At 37.6% G+C, this 20,925-nt stretch overlaps 1 protein-coding gene across 2 annotated transcripts in view; it reads right to left on the bottom strand.

Moving 5' to 3' along the window:
• AK9 (adenylate kinase 9) overlaps window positions 1-20,925 on the bottom strand; it is a 103,410-nt gene that overhangs the window by 50,341 nt on the left and 32,144 nt on the right. The window contains exons 14-21 of one of the 2 annotated variants that reach the window (XM_045572773.1): window positions 20,215-20,359; window positions 14,681-14,752; window positions 14,522-14,590; window positions 11,442-11,522; window positions 9,939-10,075; window positions 6,234-6,390; window positions 4,934-5,048; window positions 700-776 (exon numbers count right to left, since the gene is read on the bottom strand). In XM_045572773.1, the coding sequence (XP_045428729.1) occupies window positions 700-776; window positions 4,934-5,048; window positions 6,234-6,390; window positions 9,939-10,075; window positions 11,442-11,522; window positions 14,522-14,590; window positions 14,681-14,752; window positions 20,215-20,359 (853 nt within the window). Of the gene's footprint in view, window positions 1-699; window positions 777-4,933; window positions 5,049-6,233; window positions 6,391-9,938; window positions 10,076-11,441; window positions 11,523-14,521; window positions 14,591-14,680; window positions 14,753-19,209; window positions 20,360-20,925 lie in introns of those variants that run through there. The other variant, XM_045572772.1, reaches the window with a different exon arrangement.

Below are 20,925 nucleotides of genomic sequence, written 5' to 3'. Positions count from 1 at the left end.
TTGCAGCAGCATGGATGGAGCTGGAGAACATTGTGCTAAGTGAAATAAGCCAGGCAATGTAAGAAAAATGCCACATGATCACACTCATTTATGGAAAATAAAGAACATTATAACCTGATAAATAAAAAGATAGATAAAGAGGCAGTAAAGCACTGATCAGACTGTCAAATTACAGTGGGAAGGCTGAAGAGTGTTGGGGAGCGGCAAAAGAGATCAACCAAAGGACTTGTATGCATGCATATGAGCACTACAAAAATGACACAATACACTGAGGGGTAGGGGGTGGGATGAGGGCATGTGACAGGGGCTAGGGGAGGCTGGGGGAAGGTCCATGGGGGTAAAAAAGGAGATATTATGTTCTACTATGTGTAATATTTTAAACAATGGAATTGTTTTTTAAAAAACAAACTGTAGTCTTAAAAGAAACTCTTAATATGCACGAGTAGGTATCCGTGTCAGTCGTATTTTTTCTATGGTCCATTACTCCAGTGACTGTATCATTTTTATCCAAATTGGAACATATTGAGAATGAAAGCAGGTCAAATAAATACTTCAGGGCCAAAGCTATAAATGTAGACTCTCATGGGCAAATAAAGAAATATGGTCACCCGTTCTATAATTCACTGAAATTCTGAGGTTGCTTGCAATAATAAAACAAAATTAAATGACACATTATTAGCCATATCAATCAGTGTTTGCCTTTTGCTTTTTCAGTCAGAGATGCAATCAGCCTTTGATGTTCTTCCTCCAGTCTCATTGCCTCTTCTTTTATTTTTCTGAAATTAAAGAAGCTCAAAATGTAATTATCTTTGGAAATTCAGACATCTCACAAAATTACAGGATTTAAGGTTGAGTGGCAAAAATAAAGAGAAAACAATTCATAATTATTAAAAATTAATAAAGTACTATCTAACTACAAGTTGAAAAAGCAAATATGAGAAATTATACTATTTTTCCTTTTGATCAAATAAGAAATGTTCACAACATAATTTTAAGTGAAAAAGTATAATATAGAACTGTGTATAATAAGAATTTTAATTTTGTGTCTTAAATGTATATAAACAATGATGAAAAGACTAGAAGAAAACTAATCAAATTGTTAATAGTAGTTAACTTTTTTTTGCATTTAAATTTTTTTCTATATTAAATAGAAATTTTGTAAATTTATCTTTGTCATCAGAGCAATTATGTGAAATTTAGAATATGGAAATTTTAATATCTGAAGGGAATCTGTTTTTCATTATAGTTGAAGCACTAAACTTGTTTAATCTTGAAGTCAGGTATAAAAAAAGTTAGTGAAATGGTGCAGAAAGGCAATATTTATTAAAAATAAAAATGTGTATACTTTTGACCTAGAAAGTTTATATCTAGAAATTTACCCTTCAGGAATTAGCTTGCTGTTGCACAAGGAAACATATATAAGAATGTTGCATTCTTTTAAAAATAATGGCATCTTTAAAAAATAATATTAAGAACAACTGTTCCAAGTATTCGATAGGGGACTAGGTATATAAAATAGAGCCCATTCATATCAGCAACATACTCTGGGACAGTCTTTTGTTATTACTGTTGTTGCTAATCCTCACCTGAGGATATCTTTTTCATTGATTTTTAGAGAGAGTGGAGGGGAGAGAGGAGAGCGAGAAAGCATCAATGTAAGAGTCAGGTTGGGGATTGAGTCTGCTGCAAACTAGGTATGTGCTCTTGTCTGGAAATCGAACCTGCAACTCTTCAATGCAAGGGCCAATGCTCTGGCCACAATGGCCAAGGCTGAGGCAGTCTTCTTAAGACTGTTCTGTAGGCCTGTCATTCTCTTACATTCAGCATTCTTTGTATCCCTTTCCCTTTCCTTTGAAAATCTAGTCATAAATATTCTCTTCAAAAAAACATTACCATACAGCCCAGCCAGTGCGGTTCAGTGTTTGAGTGCCAACCTATGAACCAGGAGGTCATGGTTCCACTCTCCATCAGGGCACATGCCGGGATTGGGAACTCGATCCCCAGTTTGGGGTGTGCAGGAGACTGCCGATCAATGATTCTCTCTTATCACTGATGTTTCTATCTCGCTCTCCTTCTCCCTTCCTCTCTGAAAGCAATAAAAACATACTTAAAAAAACAATCTTAACACACCTCTCTCCCCACAGGTCTATTTCTTCTTGCTAGGGGGTGTTCTCTGACTATATTCTAAACCCTGCCTCCGGCCTGGAGGCTTAGTGAAACCTGAGTTCTCTTTGTGTCCAGACCTCTGAGATGGCTGGGTCTTGATGTGATACTCCTTTCCCATTTTTAACTGTGCGAATCAGCAGTTCAAACAGCGCTCTTTTGAGAGACTTCCCTTATCCAAAACCCAGATAAAGAACGTTGCACTAAGAACCTGACACCTAACAAGAATGAAGAGGAAGTTTGCTGCCTGTTATTAGACACTTTGATAACCCAGATAGACGAGTCAAGAGTAATGGTGATGACAGACATTATCCTGCATTTGACGGGCACTTTTGGAAACTCATGCTGGAAAAGCTGCAGAATTCCATGTGTCTTTAGATGAAATTTTTAAGCCTGTTAAGTTAATTTGTTTCCTAACCAACTTGCAAGGCATTTACATGAGACCCTGACCATTTTTGTGTGTTCCATGTCAGATCTCATTTTCTCATAATGTGAAAAAGAAGTTGACTTTTGCCAAAACCAGTTTGGCTCAGTGGTAGAGCGTCGGTCTGCGGACTGAAAGGTCCCAGGTTCGATTCTGGTCAGGGGCATGTACGTTGGTTGCGGGCACATCCCCAGTGTGGAGTGTGCAAGAGGCGGCTGGTCGATGTTTCTAGCTCTCTATCTCTCTCCCTTCCTCTCTGTAAAAAATCAATAAAATATATTTAAAAAAAAAAAAAGAGTATAAATGTGCCAAAACCAGTTTGGCTCAGTGGATAGAGCATTGGCCTGCAGACTGAAAGGTCCCGGGTTTGATTCTGGTCAAGGGCATGTACCTTGGTTGCGGGTATATCCCGAGTAGAGGGTGTGCAAGAGGCAGCTGATCAATGACTCTCTCTCATCGATGTTTCTAACTCTCTATCCCTCATTCTTCCTCTCTGTAAAAAATCAATAAAAATATATTTCTTTAAAAAAGAGTATTAATGTATATATTTTTTATCTATTTAAAATGTAGAAGACCTCAGTTTAGAAATCACATAAACTCTGTTTTATTCTTATGTTGACATCTTCATTCCTTCTTAAATATTTGACTATTTTTTATACATTGGAAAGAAATTAGGTAATCCCTCAAATCCTAAATATTGTAGCTCCATTTGTAACAAGAGTTTTAAATGCTATAAATAAATGTAAATCAGTTTGTAATTATTCTCTGAATTAATAATACTCTTTTTACTCTGTATATCAAATACTTTCATTAATTAATATAACTAAGTTATACTTTGTATATTTTTGTGTTAAGTTTGTAAAGAAATGGTTAACTTAGATCTGTGATTTTCAACCAGTGTGCTGCAAGAATTTAAAAAAAAAAATGCAATACCTGACTATTTATGTCAGGGGCACTGACCTCATTTCCCTTGGATTGTCAAATAAAAAATAACAATAGTTAACACAACAGCTGTCCGGTGTGAATGAATCAATATTTTACCTATTTTTGGTCAGATTAGCAAAACATATATTTTTTAGTGTGCTGCATAATTTTAATAATTAATGTACATGTGATATAAAATAAAAAAGGTTGAAAATTGCTGTCTCAGATGAATAATGAACACTGAAGAAAATCCTATGACACACACACATAAATTACATGCCTTCCTCCCCCCTCCTCCCCCAGTAAGCTAGATAGCAACTTCATAATTTTAAGAGTGTAAAGAGCTTTCCTAAATCCCAGTTCAAACTGCTAATATCTGAAGGGGGAAAGGAAAAGGCATTTGAGAAAGCTCCTAAAGGTGGATTAAATAAAGAAATTTATTTCTTAAATGTCTTGGTTTTGTGACTGAGAAGTAAGAAACTCAGTGGTAAAGCGTAAAGTATTTAACAGCATATTTCAGCAAGGAAGAACAGTTAGCAAATTAAGTCACTGTTTCTAATTATACTTTAGTCCCCATTCTAAAGAACTTATAGTTTATTAAAGTTTAGTCTTGACCTCAGTCATGAAGAGATAGATATGAGTTCACATTCCTAAACCTTTTTCATCGCAACCTGATTGGAGAATAAACTCATTGTTAAACCTGTGAGTATAGTAACTAGTCTTGTTTTCCTTATTAGAATTTACTTGGGCTTTGGATTTTAGTCACATCACACAAGTGTATTTTCATTTACTTTTTAGCATGTTATTTCTTCAATTTTTAGATTCTAGTTAGCGAAGTTTTTAAAATCAAAGATAAATATGGCAAAAAGGAAAAAACCCTTTTTTTTTTTTTTTTTTTTTTTTTTGCAATGTCTCTTGAGAGTAGATATTTGATTTAGGATAAATTTGATTTGGGAACATGAAAACATCCACAACTCTGTACTTTATAGATTTTGAAAGTATTTATGAAATCACTGTTTTTCTTGTAATTATTTACAACTAGAGGCCTGGTGCACAAAATTCATGCAGGGGTAGGGTCCCTAGGCCTGGCCAGCGACCAGAGTCCATTAGGTTAGCCGCCTTCCCGCCTCCTCCTTCCTTCACTCCCTCAGCACCCCACCACTGCCACTGGTTGCCCAACATGTTCCTTTCCACCCCCTGGTGGTCAGTGCATGCCGTAGTGAGCAATCAAATTCCTGATCTCCCGGTCGAACTCCAGAGGGGACAATTTGCATATTAGCCTTTTATTATATATTATAGGAAGGATTGGATCAGTTAGATCAGCATTTTGATCTTTAAAAGATTTCATAAATATAAATTGTGAATAGATACTTAACAGCTTCATAAAAGATTAACCTGTTTTACTATGCCAGAAAGATTTACCTTACTGCTTCTTCCTCTTTTTTTTTCTTTTGTAGTTCACCCAGTAATCTCTCAAATATCTTAGAGTCAATTTCAGTTTTATTCTCTAAATACAGTCTATTAAGTAAAAATTTTCCTAAAATATAAACAGAATAATATTAATTTTGAAAATCTATAAAGTGATAGTGAGATACATTTTGAAATAAAAATTAATTCTTCCTATATCCAAATATATTTTCCTTTAATCATTTATTTAAATAGAGTCCAGATTCTTGAAAATATTAAAAGATCATCTTAAATCATTTTAAAAGATATATATTAGCATGTCATAAATAACAAAAACATGAAAAAATGTAATATATTTCCCTTCTAAAAGGCAAATGACAGAATATTATTGGCCCCCTTATCAAAGATTAGTTGACTATATATATATATATATATGTGTGTGTGTGTGTGTGTGTGTGTGTGTGTGTGTATATATATATATATATATATATATATTGTTGGGCTCTTTGTTCAGTTCCCTTGACCTATGCATTTGATTTGATTCCAGTACCACACTGTTTTGATTATTATAGCTTTGTACAAAGTGACAGAATAATTAAAAGTTAGTACTTCTATCTTTGTGTGCTTAATTTGAGGCGAAGAAGGACTAATAAATGATCTTTGTCCTCAGCCTAATATATATCCTATATAATAAAAACTAATAAGCAAATTGACTGAACAGCAGAACTACTTATCGCTATGATGTGCACTGACCACCAGGGGACAGACACTCAACACAGGAGCTGCCCCCTGATGGTCAGTGCACTCCAACAGGGGGAGCACCGCTCAGCCAGAAGCCAGGTTCACAGCTGGAGAGTGCAGTGGCAGTGGTGGGATCCTCTCCCATCTCTGAGGAAGTGCTAAGGACCCTTTGGGGGGTGTCCACATGCTGGCTTAGGCCTGCTCCCCATGAGAGGCTGCAGACTGGGCCAAGGGACCTGCCTCCATGCACAAATATCGTGCACCAGGCCTCTAATATATATATATTTTATATATAATTTAGAATTTATAGTGCTGACTGAGGGTAGGGTGTTAAAGTCTCAGCTTCAAGCATAATTACATGGGCCTGCTGGGATTTCCAGTGCCCCACTACTCTACCCTGGTCACCTGCTCTGTGGATGGCTGCCTCATTCTGTGTACCCCTCAGGCATAAGGGATTGCTGGGTGGTATTTATACCTAGTGAGGGTGGAGAGTTTTCTATTTTGTATTTTAACTAAAAATATTACCAGCAATAAAAACTTCACTTTCAAATTAACGTAATAAATATTTACCAACCGTTGTCTTCTGTATATGACAAATAGATTACTAAATCTGGTGTAATTCCTTTATCCACTAAGGTTGTCCATAGTTCTTTTATAACAGGGCAGTTGTCTATTATCCATCCTCCATATTTTGGGGCACCAGAAAACCTGCTCCTGTTTTCTTCAACTACCTGTAAAAAATTACACACTGATATTACCATTATAGCTGGACAAGCCAGGGATACCTTGATCTGTCACTTTTTGTGAACCTTAACTATGTTCTGAGTTCTTCTGACATTAAGAAAAGAAAAAAAAAAAAAAAAAGAAGAGAGCTACTTAATTTTAAAAGAGAAACTATAAGCAAGTCTTTAGAAAAAAAATTAAACTCTTTGAAATGTGTAACATACGAGAATGAGTAGGTAAAAAAGTGATACAAAAGAAATATAAGTGAAATAAATAAGACCAAGACAAATACTGTATGATTTCACTTATATGTGGAATTTAAAAGAACTAACCTCATAGAAAGTGAGAACAGATTGGTGGCTTCCTCTTTAAAGGTTAAGGTGAGGGTGGGAGGAAATATGTGAAGAGTTAAAAAGTATAAATTACCAGTTATAAATGAGTAAGTCCTGGGGATGTAATGTACAACAAGGTGAATATATTATAGTTAACAATATTGCAGTGCTCATTTGAAAATTGCTAAGAGAGTAGGACTTAAAAGTTATTATTACACACAGACAAAAAAATGTATATGAGGTAATGAATGTTAACTAAACTTATTGTGATAATCATTTTGCACATCCTATATAATAAAAGGCTAATTTGCAAATTTTCCCCTTGATCAGGAGTTTCATTGGGAGTTTGACTAGGGGGTGGGACCGGCCAACTACCTGCAGCCCCTCCCCCAAGCTGGCCTTGCCCGCAGTTGGCTTCCCCCCTAACCCTAACTCTAACCTTAACCATAACCCTAACTCTAAGCCCCATCAGGGGCAGGCTGGCCAGACCCCACCCATGCATGAATTTGTGCACTGGACCTCTAATATATATACTAGTATATATCAAACCATTATGTTGTACATCTTAAACTAATACATTATATGTCAATTATCCTATCTAATAAAAGATTAACATGCAAATTAACCACCACTCCACTACACCCAGAAGCCACGCCCACCAGCCAATCAGGAGTGAATATGCAAATAAACCCAACCAAGAAGGCTACGGCCACAGAGAGCAGGAGGGAGGCTTGAGTTTCCTTGGCAATGGAGGAAGCCAAGCTTTCTGCCTGCCCTTGCTGGCCTAGGCCTCCACTCAAGGCTACAAAGTTTCAATGATAGAAGATACATAAATCAAAACAGAAATGGCTGCCACCATGGAGCAACCAGAAGGCTTGGCTCTACTCCAGGCTACAAAGTTTCAATTGTAGAAGATAAATAAATTCCAGATACCAGGGCCTCCAAGCTTGGATCGCTGGGAGGTGTGGCTGGCCTGCAAACCACCACACGCCTGGGCCGCCCCATGTCCCAAGGGAACCCCCACCCTGATCTTGGACACCCTTCAGGGCAAACCAGCTGGCCCTCACCCATGCACCAGGCCTCTATCCTATCTAATAAAAGAGTAATATGCAGATTGACCATCACTCCAACACAGAATATGGCTGCCCCCATGTGGTCAAAGATCCTGCCCCCATGTGGACACAAGATGGCCACCACAAGATGGCCAGCAGGGGAGGGCAGTTGGGAGGGACCAGGACTACAAGGGAAGGCAGTTGGGGGCAATCAAGCCTGCAAGGGAGGGCAGTTAGGGGTGACCAAGCTGGCAGAGGAGGGAAGTTGGGGGCGACCAGGCCTGTAGGGAAGGCCAATTGGGAGGGACTCAGGCCTACAGGGGAGGGCAGTTAGGGATGACTAGGCCTGCAGGGGAGGGCAGTTAGGGACAAACAGGCTGGCAGGGGAGCAGTTAGGCATCAATCAGGCTATCAGGGGAGTGGTTAGGGAGTGATCAGGCTGGCAGGCAGAAGCGGTTAGGGGCAATCAGGAAGGCAGGCAGGTGAGCAGTTGAGAGCCAGCAGTCCTGGATTGTGAGAGAGATGTCTCACTGCTCAGTGGAATCGGGCCTAAATGGGCAGTCGGACATCCCCCGAGGAGTCCCAGATTGGAGCGAGGGTGCAGGCTGGGCTGAGGGACACCCCCCTTCCCTGTGCAAAAATTTCATGCATCGGGCCTCTAATATATATCAATAAATTTGGAAAAAATAGAAATGATTAATAAAAATTTTACTATCCAAGTTTCAAAGATATGAAAATTAAGCCAATATCAATATATACCGTATTTTTCGAACCATAAGACGCTCCGGACCATAAGACGCACCAGTTTTTAGAGAAGGGAAATGAAGAAAAAAAGATTCTGAAACAAATAGTGTCCTAAAATATTTTATGTGCATTAAAACCCAACATCACAGTCATAAACACATGTAATCAACCCTGTAAAGTAAACAGCAGCATTTAGAACCATTTTAGAGCCGGGCAAGCACACAGAGACCACACAGAGCCGGGCAAGTAAAAAAACTTTTTTTTTAAAGTATATGTGTAGGCTATATTTGGACCATAAGACGCAGGGACTTTTCCCCCCCACTTCTGGGGGGAAAAAAGTGCGTCTTATGGTCCGAAAAATACGGTAGTTTTCCCATCTCATTTTTTTGGAAAAAAATTTAATGACTTTATTGTATTTTATCTAATGAGTAATGAGTAAGTCTTAATTTGTTTAATCATCATCTTACTGTTAAACATTTATTTATTTATTTATTTATTTATTTATTTTAAAATATATTTTATTGATTTTGTACAGAGAGGAAGGGAGAGAGATAGAGAGTTAGAAACATCGATGAGAGAGAGTCATCCATCAGCTGCCTCCTGCACACCCCCTACTGGGGATGTGCCCGCAACCAAGGTACATGCCCTTGACCGGAATCGAACCCGGGACCTTTAGTCCCCAAGCCGACGTTCTATCCATTGAGCCAAACCGGTTTCGGCACTGTTAAACATTTATATAATTTATAATTTTATTATAATACTGAGCTCTGTGATGTATATCTGTATATATAAATTTTTGTCCAAATATGTATTTCTTTAGGTTAGATTCCTAGAAAAAGTGTTTTTAGGTCGAAGAGAATAAGGAATAAACTTGAAAAAAATTTTTTTTAAAATCTTTATTGTTGAGAGTGTTACAGATGTCCCCTCTTGTTTTCCTTTATTGCCTTCCTCCACCTGGATCCTGCCCCAGGCTTTCACCACCCTATTGTCTGCATTCATAGGTTATGCATATGGACGTGGACAATAGGGTAGTGAAGATCTGGAGGGGTGGGTGGGTGCTGGGAAGAAGGTGGGGCCAAAGAGGGAATGGAAGACATCTGGAATACTGTTAGCAATAAAAATATATTAAAAAAGAAAGGAGACAAGTAATACTACAACAATAAAGAATTTAAAATAAAAAATTAATTTCAAAGCTATGAAATTATATAGCCTAATTGTTGATAAATAAAAATTACCAAAGAATCTAAGTAAATATTCACTGAGGTGCATTACACATAACAGTGTTGACTATAAAATGCACATGAATTTCTAAGTTACAGATTTAAATACTGTCAAATGAGGCTCTAAATTAATTATACATACACTAGGTTGACATTTTCTCCCTTTCTGTTAAATTAACTCTGAAAATGATCAGCTTAGATTTCTTACCTCTTCCAGGACTTCCTCTAAGATTTCAGCATATTTTTCATATGGATGTTCAAAGTTCATATTCTTTGTCCTTTTCAAGAACTCACTTAATATAGAAAGAACTTCTGGATGATCTGCAGTTACCTCTTCTATTGACTCTAACATAAAACAAGTTAATAAAATAACACTATTAATATTTTTAGCAGGTAATTCTATTTGCAATAGAGCATAAGTACTAATACCTGACCCAACAGAGTGCTGTCGTTGTGTTATTGTTCACAGGGTAGAAGAAAGGGGAAATAGACTTGGAAGAAAATGTCAGGTCAGGAATCACAAAATATCAGAGCAGTGGTTCAGAACCAATAAAAGTGAATGAGGCAAGAAGTCACAGGAGTCAAAACCAGCAAGCCAGGGAGAAGGGGGAAGCACCAAACAATTCCAGAAAACAGAAGTATCTAGAGAATGCTTCGGAAAACAAGATGAATACTTCCAATCTCTAGCATGAGACTACATAGACCAGTAAGAGGACAGAAAATAGGCAAGTTCGAGGGACAGAAGAAAAGGTGACATAGGCTGGTTTCTCAGGTGTTCCACTTGATTCTTGCCCTTGTGGCATCCTGAGTGTCTCCTTACAGGGCTGAGTTGGCTCACAGGCAGCATCATGATGTAAATGAGACAGGTGGCTGGCAGCTCCGCTGTCTCCTTTCCCTCTGTCTTTCCAGGGGTGTTTCCTAAGCTGCCACCCCAAGGCGCCCTCCATCAGAGTTGCCTGCCAGAGCCCAGTTGATCCTAACCCAGAAAGCCTCCAAAGGGCCTTTGAAGAGCAGCTTCCTGCTGCCTGCCTGCCCTGCCATGAAGTGAGATGTCTGTTCTCAGTGACGGAGAAGCAAGAACCCATGGTCTTGGGAAGGGGGGCTGGTGAGGCAGACACAGTCAGTAGAGACACTAAATGTACTAGAAACTGCTAGTTTTCCACCCAATACCCAATCCATTCTCCTCTTCCTCAGTAACTTCCCTGATTTTGTTGGGGTTAGCAATGTGCCCAGCTAAAAACACTGCATCATCCAACTTCCCTAATAACGTGGATGGCCCATAATTAAGACACAAACAGAATTTTCTTTTGGTGAGCCTTTCTTGTCGTCTCTTTAAAGAGAAATAACTCAGTGGGAGGGAGTACCAGACTGTGCTTCTGGCCTTTCTTCCTGTGAGGCACTCTGAGGTGATGGCGGGAGCACCAGCAGCCATACTGTGAATTGTATGGTAGCCACATGCCAGGGATGGCAGAACAGACAGAAACATCTCCTGTCTTCCTGTTCTTTTTCACCAGAACAATATAACACATAATATTTTTCTGTGTTCCTGCATATGTGTTTATAATAGTTAGCCTTTAAGATATAGTAAGTTGCATATTAATAAAATGATTTTTATAAAAATGACATATTTATGCTTCCAAATTCTGAAGGAATTATTATAAATTTTAGATCCACAATCTAAAAGAACCAAATTACCCAAATATTAACTTACCTCTTTTAGAATCCAGCTTTAGATCTTGACTGTGTTGTAAACTTCTTTTAATTATAGGTGACTCACTGGGTTCTTTTTCATCTGTGAATAAAATATTGTTAACATCTAAAGAATATTATTAAATTGTAGGTGATTTCCAAACAAGATCATGGGTCCTGGTATCCAGGATTCATGTTCCTAACTTTATTTGTTGTTGCTAATCCTCACCAGAGGATATTTTTCCACTGTTTTTTTTAGAGAGAGCTGAAGAGAGAGAGAAAAAGACAAAGAGAAACACTGATGAGGGGGAAATATATCAAATTGTTGCCTCTTGCACTCGTTGGAAAGGAGCCTGCAACCGGGGGATGTGTTCTTGACCTGGATTGAACTGGGGACCCTTCGGTCCATAGGCCGACACTCTATCCATTGATCCCAAATTGGCTAAGGCTATGTTCCTAATTTTTTTTAATGATTAAAATAATAACCATGATAATAAAACAGGTAAAAATATCTACCAGCAGTAGAAAATAAAGATGATTTAATTAACTAACCAATAATAAAATCAAGAGGAATTTCAGTTTCAGATAATGTCAGTGAATCTAAGTTGAAATAAATATTTTCCCATCCAGAGATCAAGGCTGTGTTTATCTTAGATGCATGGAGCAGAGAGGCTGTGTTTTTACAAGGGAACACTGGCAGTGTTGACATCCCTCCAGCAGTAGGTAGAGGCACTCATGTCAGCTTCTACCTCAGACTGCCTCCCCCAACGTGGGAATGGCCAGTATGGGGGTGGGACTCTCTTAGTGTATTAGCTGGCAACTAACTCCCAGAAGTCTCTTGGCTAAAATTTTAAGATGTATGTATATGTGTATGTGTTGGGAGGAGGGAGTGGCCCTTGTGTGTATGTTAGGGAAGGAAGAGGGGCCCATACCTAAGTTTCTGACAGTACCCAGTTCAATTCCTACTAAGCTTGAAATATACACCAGGCAAGCGCATTTCTGTCTGATTCGGGAGCAGGAACCAAACAAAAGCTATCAGCTCTGCATTATAGAACAAAATAAATTATAGATGTACGTAAGAACTACACACCAAAGGTTGGGTGAATTTAAGAAAAAAGACAAAAAAAAGACTGTAAGGATATATTATACCTCTGATTGAGAGGAAGACTTTTTAAACCTGAAAGTAAGTGTAATTAATCAACAAAGGAAAAGTGATGATTTGACCAAGAAAATATAAAAATTTCCTCTACTTCAAAAATAGCAAGGTGATTTAAAAGACAAACCAACCAATTTTGAAAAAGAATATGAAAAATAAGTGACTAATATAGAAAGTTTATATAGAAACCATATCATTGATATAATATAAAAATGGGCAAAAGAGAAAATGGTCACTTCAGAAAAGAAGAAATATAAATGGTTAACAAATACTAAATTTCAGAAACAGTTAAAAATTAAAATAGTATCTAAAAAGAGAAAATACTGAGGAAACAATCACATGTACTTTGTATATTACTGAGGGGAATATAATTTGGAACAACTTTTAGGCAAAGCAATTTGACCTTGGTTCATACTTATTGAACCAGTTACTCTACTTATGTCAACTTGCAGACAAAACTTCATGTAAAAAAATTAATTGCACATTACCTTTAGTAGCAAAAGAATAGGAAAAATTATCAGTTTCCAACATATAAAATTATTACCTATAAATAGGGAAATCATGCAGCATTTGAAAATGAGGGTTAAAATATCTCCTAATAAAATAATGTAATCAAATGTTACATTATAAATAAAAAAAGGTAAAAATAGTTTCCTCTGTGTGCTTTCAATTATGTTAAGATATTCATGGAGCCTGGCTGTGGTGGCTCAGTGGATTGAGTGTTGTCCCATGGACCAAGAGGTCCCAGATTCAATTCCCTGACAGGGCACAGGCCCAAGTTGCGGGCTCAACCCCCAGTAGGGGACAATGATGAGAGATGAAAGTCATCTCTCATCATTGATGTTTCTATCTCTCTCTCCCTTCCTCTTTGATATCAGTTTTAAAAAGTATTTAAGAAAAAGATATGCATGGAAAAATTTTATAATGGTAAATAGCACCAAATGATAACACTTCACAGCTAAAACTGTGTTTATGATGGTTATATTTGAACACAATAAAGGAAGTAGAAAACTTTTATGAAATAATTTATTATCTACACTAATAAAAGAGAAACATGCAAACTACTGTCACTCCGCTACACTACTAGCCAGAGTGAGTATGCAAATTAACCTGATAACATGGCGGCAGGCCTGCCTCCTCCATCCCCCCTGCCGCTCTGGGCCTGTGGGGGTTGGAGAAGTCAGGCCCCAGTGCCTGAGGCTGGCTGCAGCCCAGCAGACAAAGAAGCCGCCTGCCCCATGATCCCAAGCAGCAGCCAGCCTCAGAAGCCTCACGTCCACCTGCTCCACATCCTGGGAGAGACAGAGAAACTGGATCCCAGCACCTGAAGCTGGCTACAGCCTGGAAGACAAAGAAGCCGCCCACCCTGAGGTTCAGGCGCCAGCACCCGTGGCTGGCTATGGCCTGGTAGATGGAGAAGATGCCCACCCTGCAGTCCCAGGCATCAGTACCTGCGGCTGGCTGTGGTCTGGGAGATGGAGAAGCCACCCACCCTGTGGTCCCTGGCACTAGCACTTGCGGCTGCAGCAAGGCGAAGCCATCTGCCCACCATCCCCTGCAAGATGCAGCTGGTCTGGATGCCTATGGCTGACCAGAGGGAAGGAAGCCCAAATCCTGGGTGCCTATGGTTGGCTGGGGGAGGGAATCCTGGGTCCCAGATATGGGGCTGAGGCAGAGGTGGTTAGGGGCAATCAAGCCAGCAGGGGAGCAGTTAGGAACAATTAGGCTGGCAAGCAGAAGAAGTTAGGGGCAATCAGACAGACAGGCGAGCTGTTAGGAGCCAGCAGTTCTGGACTGTGAGAGGGATGTCTGACTGCTGGTTATCCCCTGAGGGGTCCCAGATTAGAGAGGGTGAAGGCCGGGCTGAGGGACACCCTTCCCACTCCCCTACCCCTGTGCACAGTTCATTTTGTTACCATCTTGATCACTTTTAACAGTTGGATCACTATCTGACTTCATTTTGGCTTCTTCATTGTCCTCTAAAGGGCTCTCTATTTGGGATTCCTGAACGAGCCCTGCAGTGGAAGAATAATATGCTTTAGCAACTAACCTGTTTATATTAGAGACATTTCGGCTAATACAGCAGTAGCAATGTATTTCTTTACCTTCATCATCAAGTTCAACGATTGCCTCTTCGAAGGCTTTACCATACTCCTTCATTTTAAGATCTTTTATAGCTGAAAGATAGTAAATAGGCTGTTAGCAGAAGGTAGTTGGGGGTAAGGAGACAGGTACAATGATTCACTTCTCTGTTTTAAAGTCAGAGACTTGCATGTGAGTTCTGACTCAGTCAGCATGGCTTTGATCTCCTTGTCTCAATTTCTACTATGCACAATGAACACCATCACACTCAAGGCACTGTTGTGAGGATTAAATACAAAAATGGATGATGACAACTTAGAAAGTGCTTGGCTTTCAGGAAGCCTGCTCCATGCTAGCTGCCATCTTCTATATTAGTCTATAATTCTCTATGCTTGAAAATCTCAATACACTCCATTCGTGAATTTTTCTAAAAAATGTATTGTAGTAAAATTCACTAGCAAAAGTATTCTAATTTTTAAAATCTTAAGAAAGGTTAACCCTATTGTTAGATTTAGAATAATTAGTGAATTTCAAAAGAAGCTTTTAAGTTTGTAACATATGAGAGATAGCATCTATTTTTATATTCTGGTGAAAAAATGGCAATTTGTGGAATGCTTTAAAATCTATGATTTTATGCCATAATGTGAAAGGAATCACTATAGACTTCAAGAGACATTATATCACTGTTCTTCCTCCAGGACCCTGGCTTCCTCTTTTTATTTAGATTTCTGTTAAATGTCTCCTCTTCAATGAGGTCTTCCTTAGTCACCCTAATACTCCAGCACTCCTATTCCAATCACCTCCTACCCCATTACTGTGTTATATATTTTTTTCTACCAGTTTGTGGTTTGTTTTTTATTTGTTTGTTTTTGCTCCTCTATCCTCCTTCAATGTATAACCACCATGAAGACAGGAGCTTCATGTGTCTGACCTACACATGAGTACCTAAAGTAGGTACTCTAGAATTTGTTGAAGGATTTAATTAATTCATTTTGTCCAGCCTTAAATAGGACGAATGGCAAGCAATTTTAGTAGTCTGGATAAATATTCTTAAGCTTTTTTCTGAGACTTGTCTATGAGTATATTTTTTAAATTTTTGGTTTTCATTTTTAGGATGGTATACTAAAAATATAAATTTATTCTGCGTCATCTGGATAATCTGGATGGCATGCAATTTCAGTGCTGTTTATTTATTTATTTTTTTATAATCCCTTAGGCATCATTTTTTTCCATCTTGTCTTCTAGCTCACTGATGCGGTCCTCTGCTTCTTCTAGCCTACTCTTGATGCTTTCTATTGAGTTCTTCATAGTAGCGATGTCATTTTTCATTTCTTCTTGGTTCATCTTCATATCCTCTTGGTTCTTCTTCAATTCCTCATGGTTCTTCATTTCTTCTTGGTTATTGTCAAATTTCTCTTCTATTCTTTTTAGCCATCTTATGATCATTACTCTGAATTCCTGCTCTGATAGGTTGCTTGCCTCTAACTCGTTTACTTCCTTTTTTGGTGATGCCTGCTTTTCTTTCATGTGTGGCCTATTTCTTTGTCTGCCCATGGTCTCTCTTTTCAGGATGTCTGGTTATGTGGTTATCTTTCTCCTGTGTTGATTTAAAGGCACAAAATACAACACTACCAGGTACAACACAAAAAGCACTGAACAAGAATGTATTTGTGATATTAATAACCTCTACTAAAGGTGACCACTAGAGAAAGGCAAATTAAGGGATAGGAGAGAAAGAAGAAAGGTAAAAAAAAAAAAAAAAAAAAAAAAAAAAAGGAGTGATAAATAAAGAGATAGAAAAAGAAGAAAAAAAGTAATGTTGAAATGAAGTTGGGAAACAGGGAGAAGAAAAAAAAGAGAGAGAGAGAGAGAGAGAGAGAGAGACAGACAGACAGACAGACAAGAAGCAGACTAAGAGAGAAAGGGGAAACAAACTATATATACATATACATACATACATATATATATACATATACATACATACATATATATACATACATATATATATATATATATATATATATATATATATATATATATATATATATATGGAGAAAATTCCCATAGAACAACCACTAATCTCAGCAAATGCCAGCAATAATACTTGGAGATTAATACAAACTACAATATCCCCTATTATTAAGCAAGGCTATGATAAACAGAAGTAAAAAACAAACAAAAACAAAGGAATTTAAAAAATACTAAGCAACAATAACAACACAAGAATAAGCCTAACAATTTCACTAAAAATCATAAAAATTCACTGTAATCAATATTCACGCAAATAACAACAAGAGGATAGAGAGGAGAACAGTTTTGTTTTTTTGTTTTTTTTTAACTAGTTAATATAGTGAAGAGAGTGGTATTTATACACTTGGAGCAGGAGGTTGGAAATTAGATCTGTAAGTATGATGAGAGTTTTAGCAGGGGGTATACAGAAGAATAGGGAAAAACTAAAGCTGGAAAAGGATAAGATAAACAGGAGACAAAAAGGGTAAAGGTTAGTAAGAGAGTGATGTCGTAAAGGTCAAGTTGAGATAGGGTTGAACGGTGTCATAGTAGAGATTAAAATAGAATGAAGACTAATCCCAATGTAAAATAAAGAGAAAGTAAAATGGTTCTGAAGAAAAAAAAAAGAAGAAAAATGAAACAAAAAATGCAAAATATTAATAGTAATAATGATGATTGAAATTGAAAAATGTAATAATTGAGAAGGTAAAATCAAGTAAGGAAAAAAGGAAAAAATTTGTTTCTTAAGTGAAAGATGTAAAAAATGAAAATAAAATAAAGAATAGAAAAATAAGCAAAAAAAGGTCCAGTAGTGGTCATTCACTTCCTCTGTTATTCTATTTGGCACGCCTGATTCTCGGTCCAGACAGTATTATAGTTCCCAGCATTCCACTGTACCTCAGTTTTGTAAGCTAGTCCTTAATTTTAAGTAGGCTATATCTTAGTTATTTGTGTTCGTTTATTTTTGATTTATTAAAAGTAAAAAAAAAAAAGGAAAGGAAGAAAGGGGAACAAAAAAGTCAGTTTGTAATTCAGTCCCTAGGTGGCAGTGTTTCTGATTTGACTTCCCAGTCTTTTTGGTTGCTCTAGCCTTCTTTCTCTATGGCTCTATGTTTTGTCCTGGTTGGCTGCCAGGGTGCTGGCTCCCAGACTATCTTTTCTCGCTCTGATCCCCTGTTTCCAGGAAGGGAATTTCCCCCTGCAGTCTCCCAGGATATGCCAAACTGGGCAGTCCTTCCCTAGTACTCAGAAGCAAGGGGGTGAAGGGGATCAGGCACAGGATGTGTCTGCATCAAGATGTCCAGATGTTCCACTTTTGGTGGGACGGTCCCGATTCTTAACAATTTGTCCTGCGTCCCTTGATGTTTTTTAAAAAGACCCGATTTTGGGGGAGATCACACCAAACCCAGCACTGGGTCTTGCAGAGCGCGATTCTCTCTGCAGCTGCTGTCTCTTTCGGGGCAGCTCCGGGCGTGGGGTCGCGAAGGGCTAGGGTTGTTTGTGGCACGGGGCCACTGGGGCGCGAGGCGCGCCCGTATTGTCAGATTATTTTTTAATGGAACACAATTCTCCCACTGGGATTTGTTGTAGAACTTGACAAAATTTTATATGTATTCCAAAGCCTGGCACACAGTAGACACTCATTTTATGGAATAAGTGAAAGAATACCCAGGAATAATTTCAAAACAAAATGTTGTAAGGAGAAACTTGTATTACTAAATTGAAATGCATCATAAAGTTTTAATAACTATATTCTATATTAAAGGTTATAATAGAAAGAGAAAAAAATAGAAAATTCAGAAGTTTACAATAAGCCTAACATTAATAAGCTAGCATTTCAAATCTGTAGTAAAAATATGTATAATTTAGTAAATGTTATTTATAAAATTGGCCCACCATCTGGAAATAATTAACTTAAATCTTCATCTAACATACAATTTATTACAATAATTACATATTAATTAGAAAGAAGAATTATTTTAAGAGAATGCAATTTTACATATACCATAGAATCACAATTATTACCAATATGAATAGAAAAAAGAGAGAGCTAAAGAATGCATCAATTCATAGCAAGATGGCTCTGGGGTATCACTGCTCTTTCCAGTTTTCTGTGAGCACTTGAGAGACATAGAGGATAGAAGCACAGATTTGATTTGAATCCCAGTAGATCTGAATCCTTATCACTTGCTAGCTGTCAACTATGGGCAAATACCTTAACCCCCATAAGCCTTAGATTCTTCATGTACTACCCTGTTTCCCTGAAAATAAGACAGTGTCTTATATTAATTTTTTCTCCCAAAGTTGCAGTAGGTCTTATTTTCAGGGGATGTCTTATCTTTCCATGCGCTAGGTCTTATTTTCGGAGGCTGTCTTATTTTCGGGGAAACACGGTAAAAGTGGAGATAAAATGCCTACCTCCATAGGCCTGTTATGAGAATTAAGTAGGGGAATGCATGCAATGCATTGAGCATAGCCTCAATGTATAGTAAATGCCCAATAAAAATGATCTAACTTTTATAGTGAGAAAAACTTTATTAGGAAAAGAATATTTGGAATCAAGGCAGTGATGGCTCTATTAGAATACAATACATTGACATAGTTTCTGGAAGTCCAAACAGTGATGTCTGAATTTAGTCTAAAACACTGGAACTAATCTCATATTTTGTTTCCAGATCTTTAAAAGTGAGAAATATCCCATGTAGTATATTGCAAGTGCTGCATTGTGGGTATTCCACTAAGAGGAGATATTTAGATATTAAATGACTTCCATGTGTACCAATGTGACTAGTTACAAGGGTGCCAACTGCAGACATAAATTCTACCAAAACCAATCATTGAATTTCAAAAATAGCCATAAAATGAAAAATCTCATTCTTCCTTAAGAAAAACAGAAAATAAAAAAGCCCCAAACCCTTGGGTCTATTGTAAAATATGTAATAAGAAGTGAGGTATAGGAAGAGGCAGCTGGTCAGGAGAAAGAACATTGGAATTTTGGGAACCAGGGTTCAAGTCTCAGCTATGCTACTAGCTTGGTGAGTTTCAGGAAGCCATTTAACCTTCAACCATCTCAGTTCTCTCATCTGTAAAGTTACGTTAATTGATCTTAGGGCTTCTTTCAGTTTCAATGCTTTATGGCTTTTTGAATTTAAAATTAATAGTTCCCAAATAGAACAATCTGATTTACAATCAGAGTTAGCATACAAGCCTAAAACAACAATAATAGCAGCAGCAACTCAAACCCCATGAGTCAAGTGTCAGGACTGGTGGAGATAAAGGTATAAATTATACTCAGTCTCTGGCAGTAAGCAAAATCATGAAAGTAATGCAATCCAAATCTGGAAGCTCTTTCTGTTTCCTTCCCTTAGAAATCTAGAATTGAAATACTTTCTGATTATGAATCAGGTTGACGTAGTAGACTCATTTATTCAATCACTTATTAAGGTGTAAGGTGCCAGAGATATCAAGATGAGCAAACAAAGTTCTTGCCAGCCAGGCTTAATTGTTAACCCAACCTTAAGAAACACATTTAAAAAAGACAGATCACCTTGTTTTTTAGCCTCTGCTTCTGAGAGAAACCGTTCTCTCACAGACCTAATAGCGTCTTCAGTGGCCTCAGCTACAGCATTTTTTATTAATGTATCAAGGGCTTTATCAAAACGTGGCTGAACAAGTTTGGCATAGTCAACTACCTGCAAAGAATATTTGAGAAAACCAACATAAGCACAGTTACACATTGTTAATCTATATCAATATCTACATATCTACATATCTATATCTATGTATCTGCATCTATAAATGTATCTGTATCTGTGTTTATTTTTATATCTTTACCTATCTATTCTAAAATCTTTTTCTTAATATTATTTTTTGAAATATGTTTTTTTATTGGTTATTTTTAGAGAGAAAGGATTAGGGAGAGAGAGAGAGAAATATTGATATGAGAGAAACATCAATCAGTTATCTCTGTATGCACCCTGACAGGAGATCGAACCAGCAACCTGGGCATGTGCCCTGACTGGGAATCAAATTGGCAACCTTCTGATGGTTGGGACAACACTCAACCAGCAAATTACATCAGCCAGGGCTAGCTGACAAATCTTTAATGCGACTTGAGTTTTGTTATTTTCAGAATTCATTGATTTTTCAACACTTGCTTTCATAGAAATTCAGTCATATTTTCATGTAGAACTACATATCTACTTATGAATGCATCATGTAATATACCTTCAGGTTACATATATTTTATTTTATTTAT

Source organism: Pipistrellus kuhlii, unplaced genomic scaffold (genome assembly GCF_014108245.1).
Source record: "Pipistrellus kuhlii isolate mPipKuh1 unplaced genomic scaffold, mPipKuh1.p scaffold_m20_p_5, whole genome shotgun sequence".
NCBI lineage: Eukaryota > Metazoa > Chordata > Mammalia > Chiroptera > Vespertilionidae > Pipistrellus > Pipistrellus kuhlii.
Note: the sequence above shows the minus strand (reverse complement) of the source record. Positions and strands in the feature narration are given on the sequence as shown.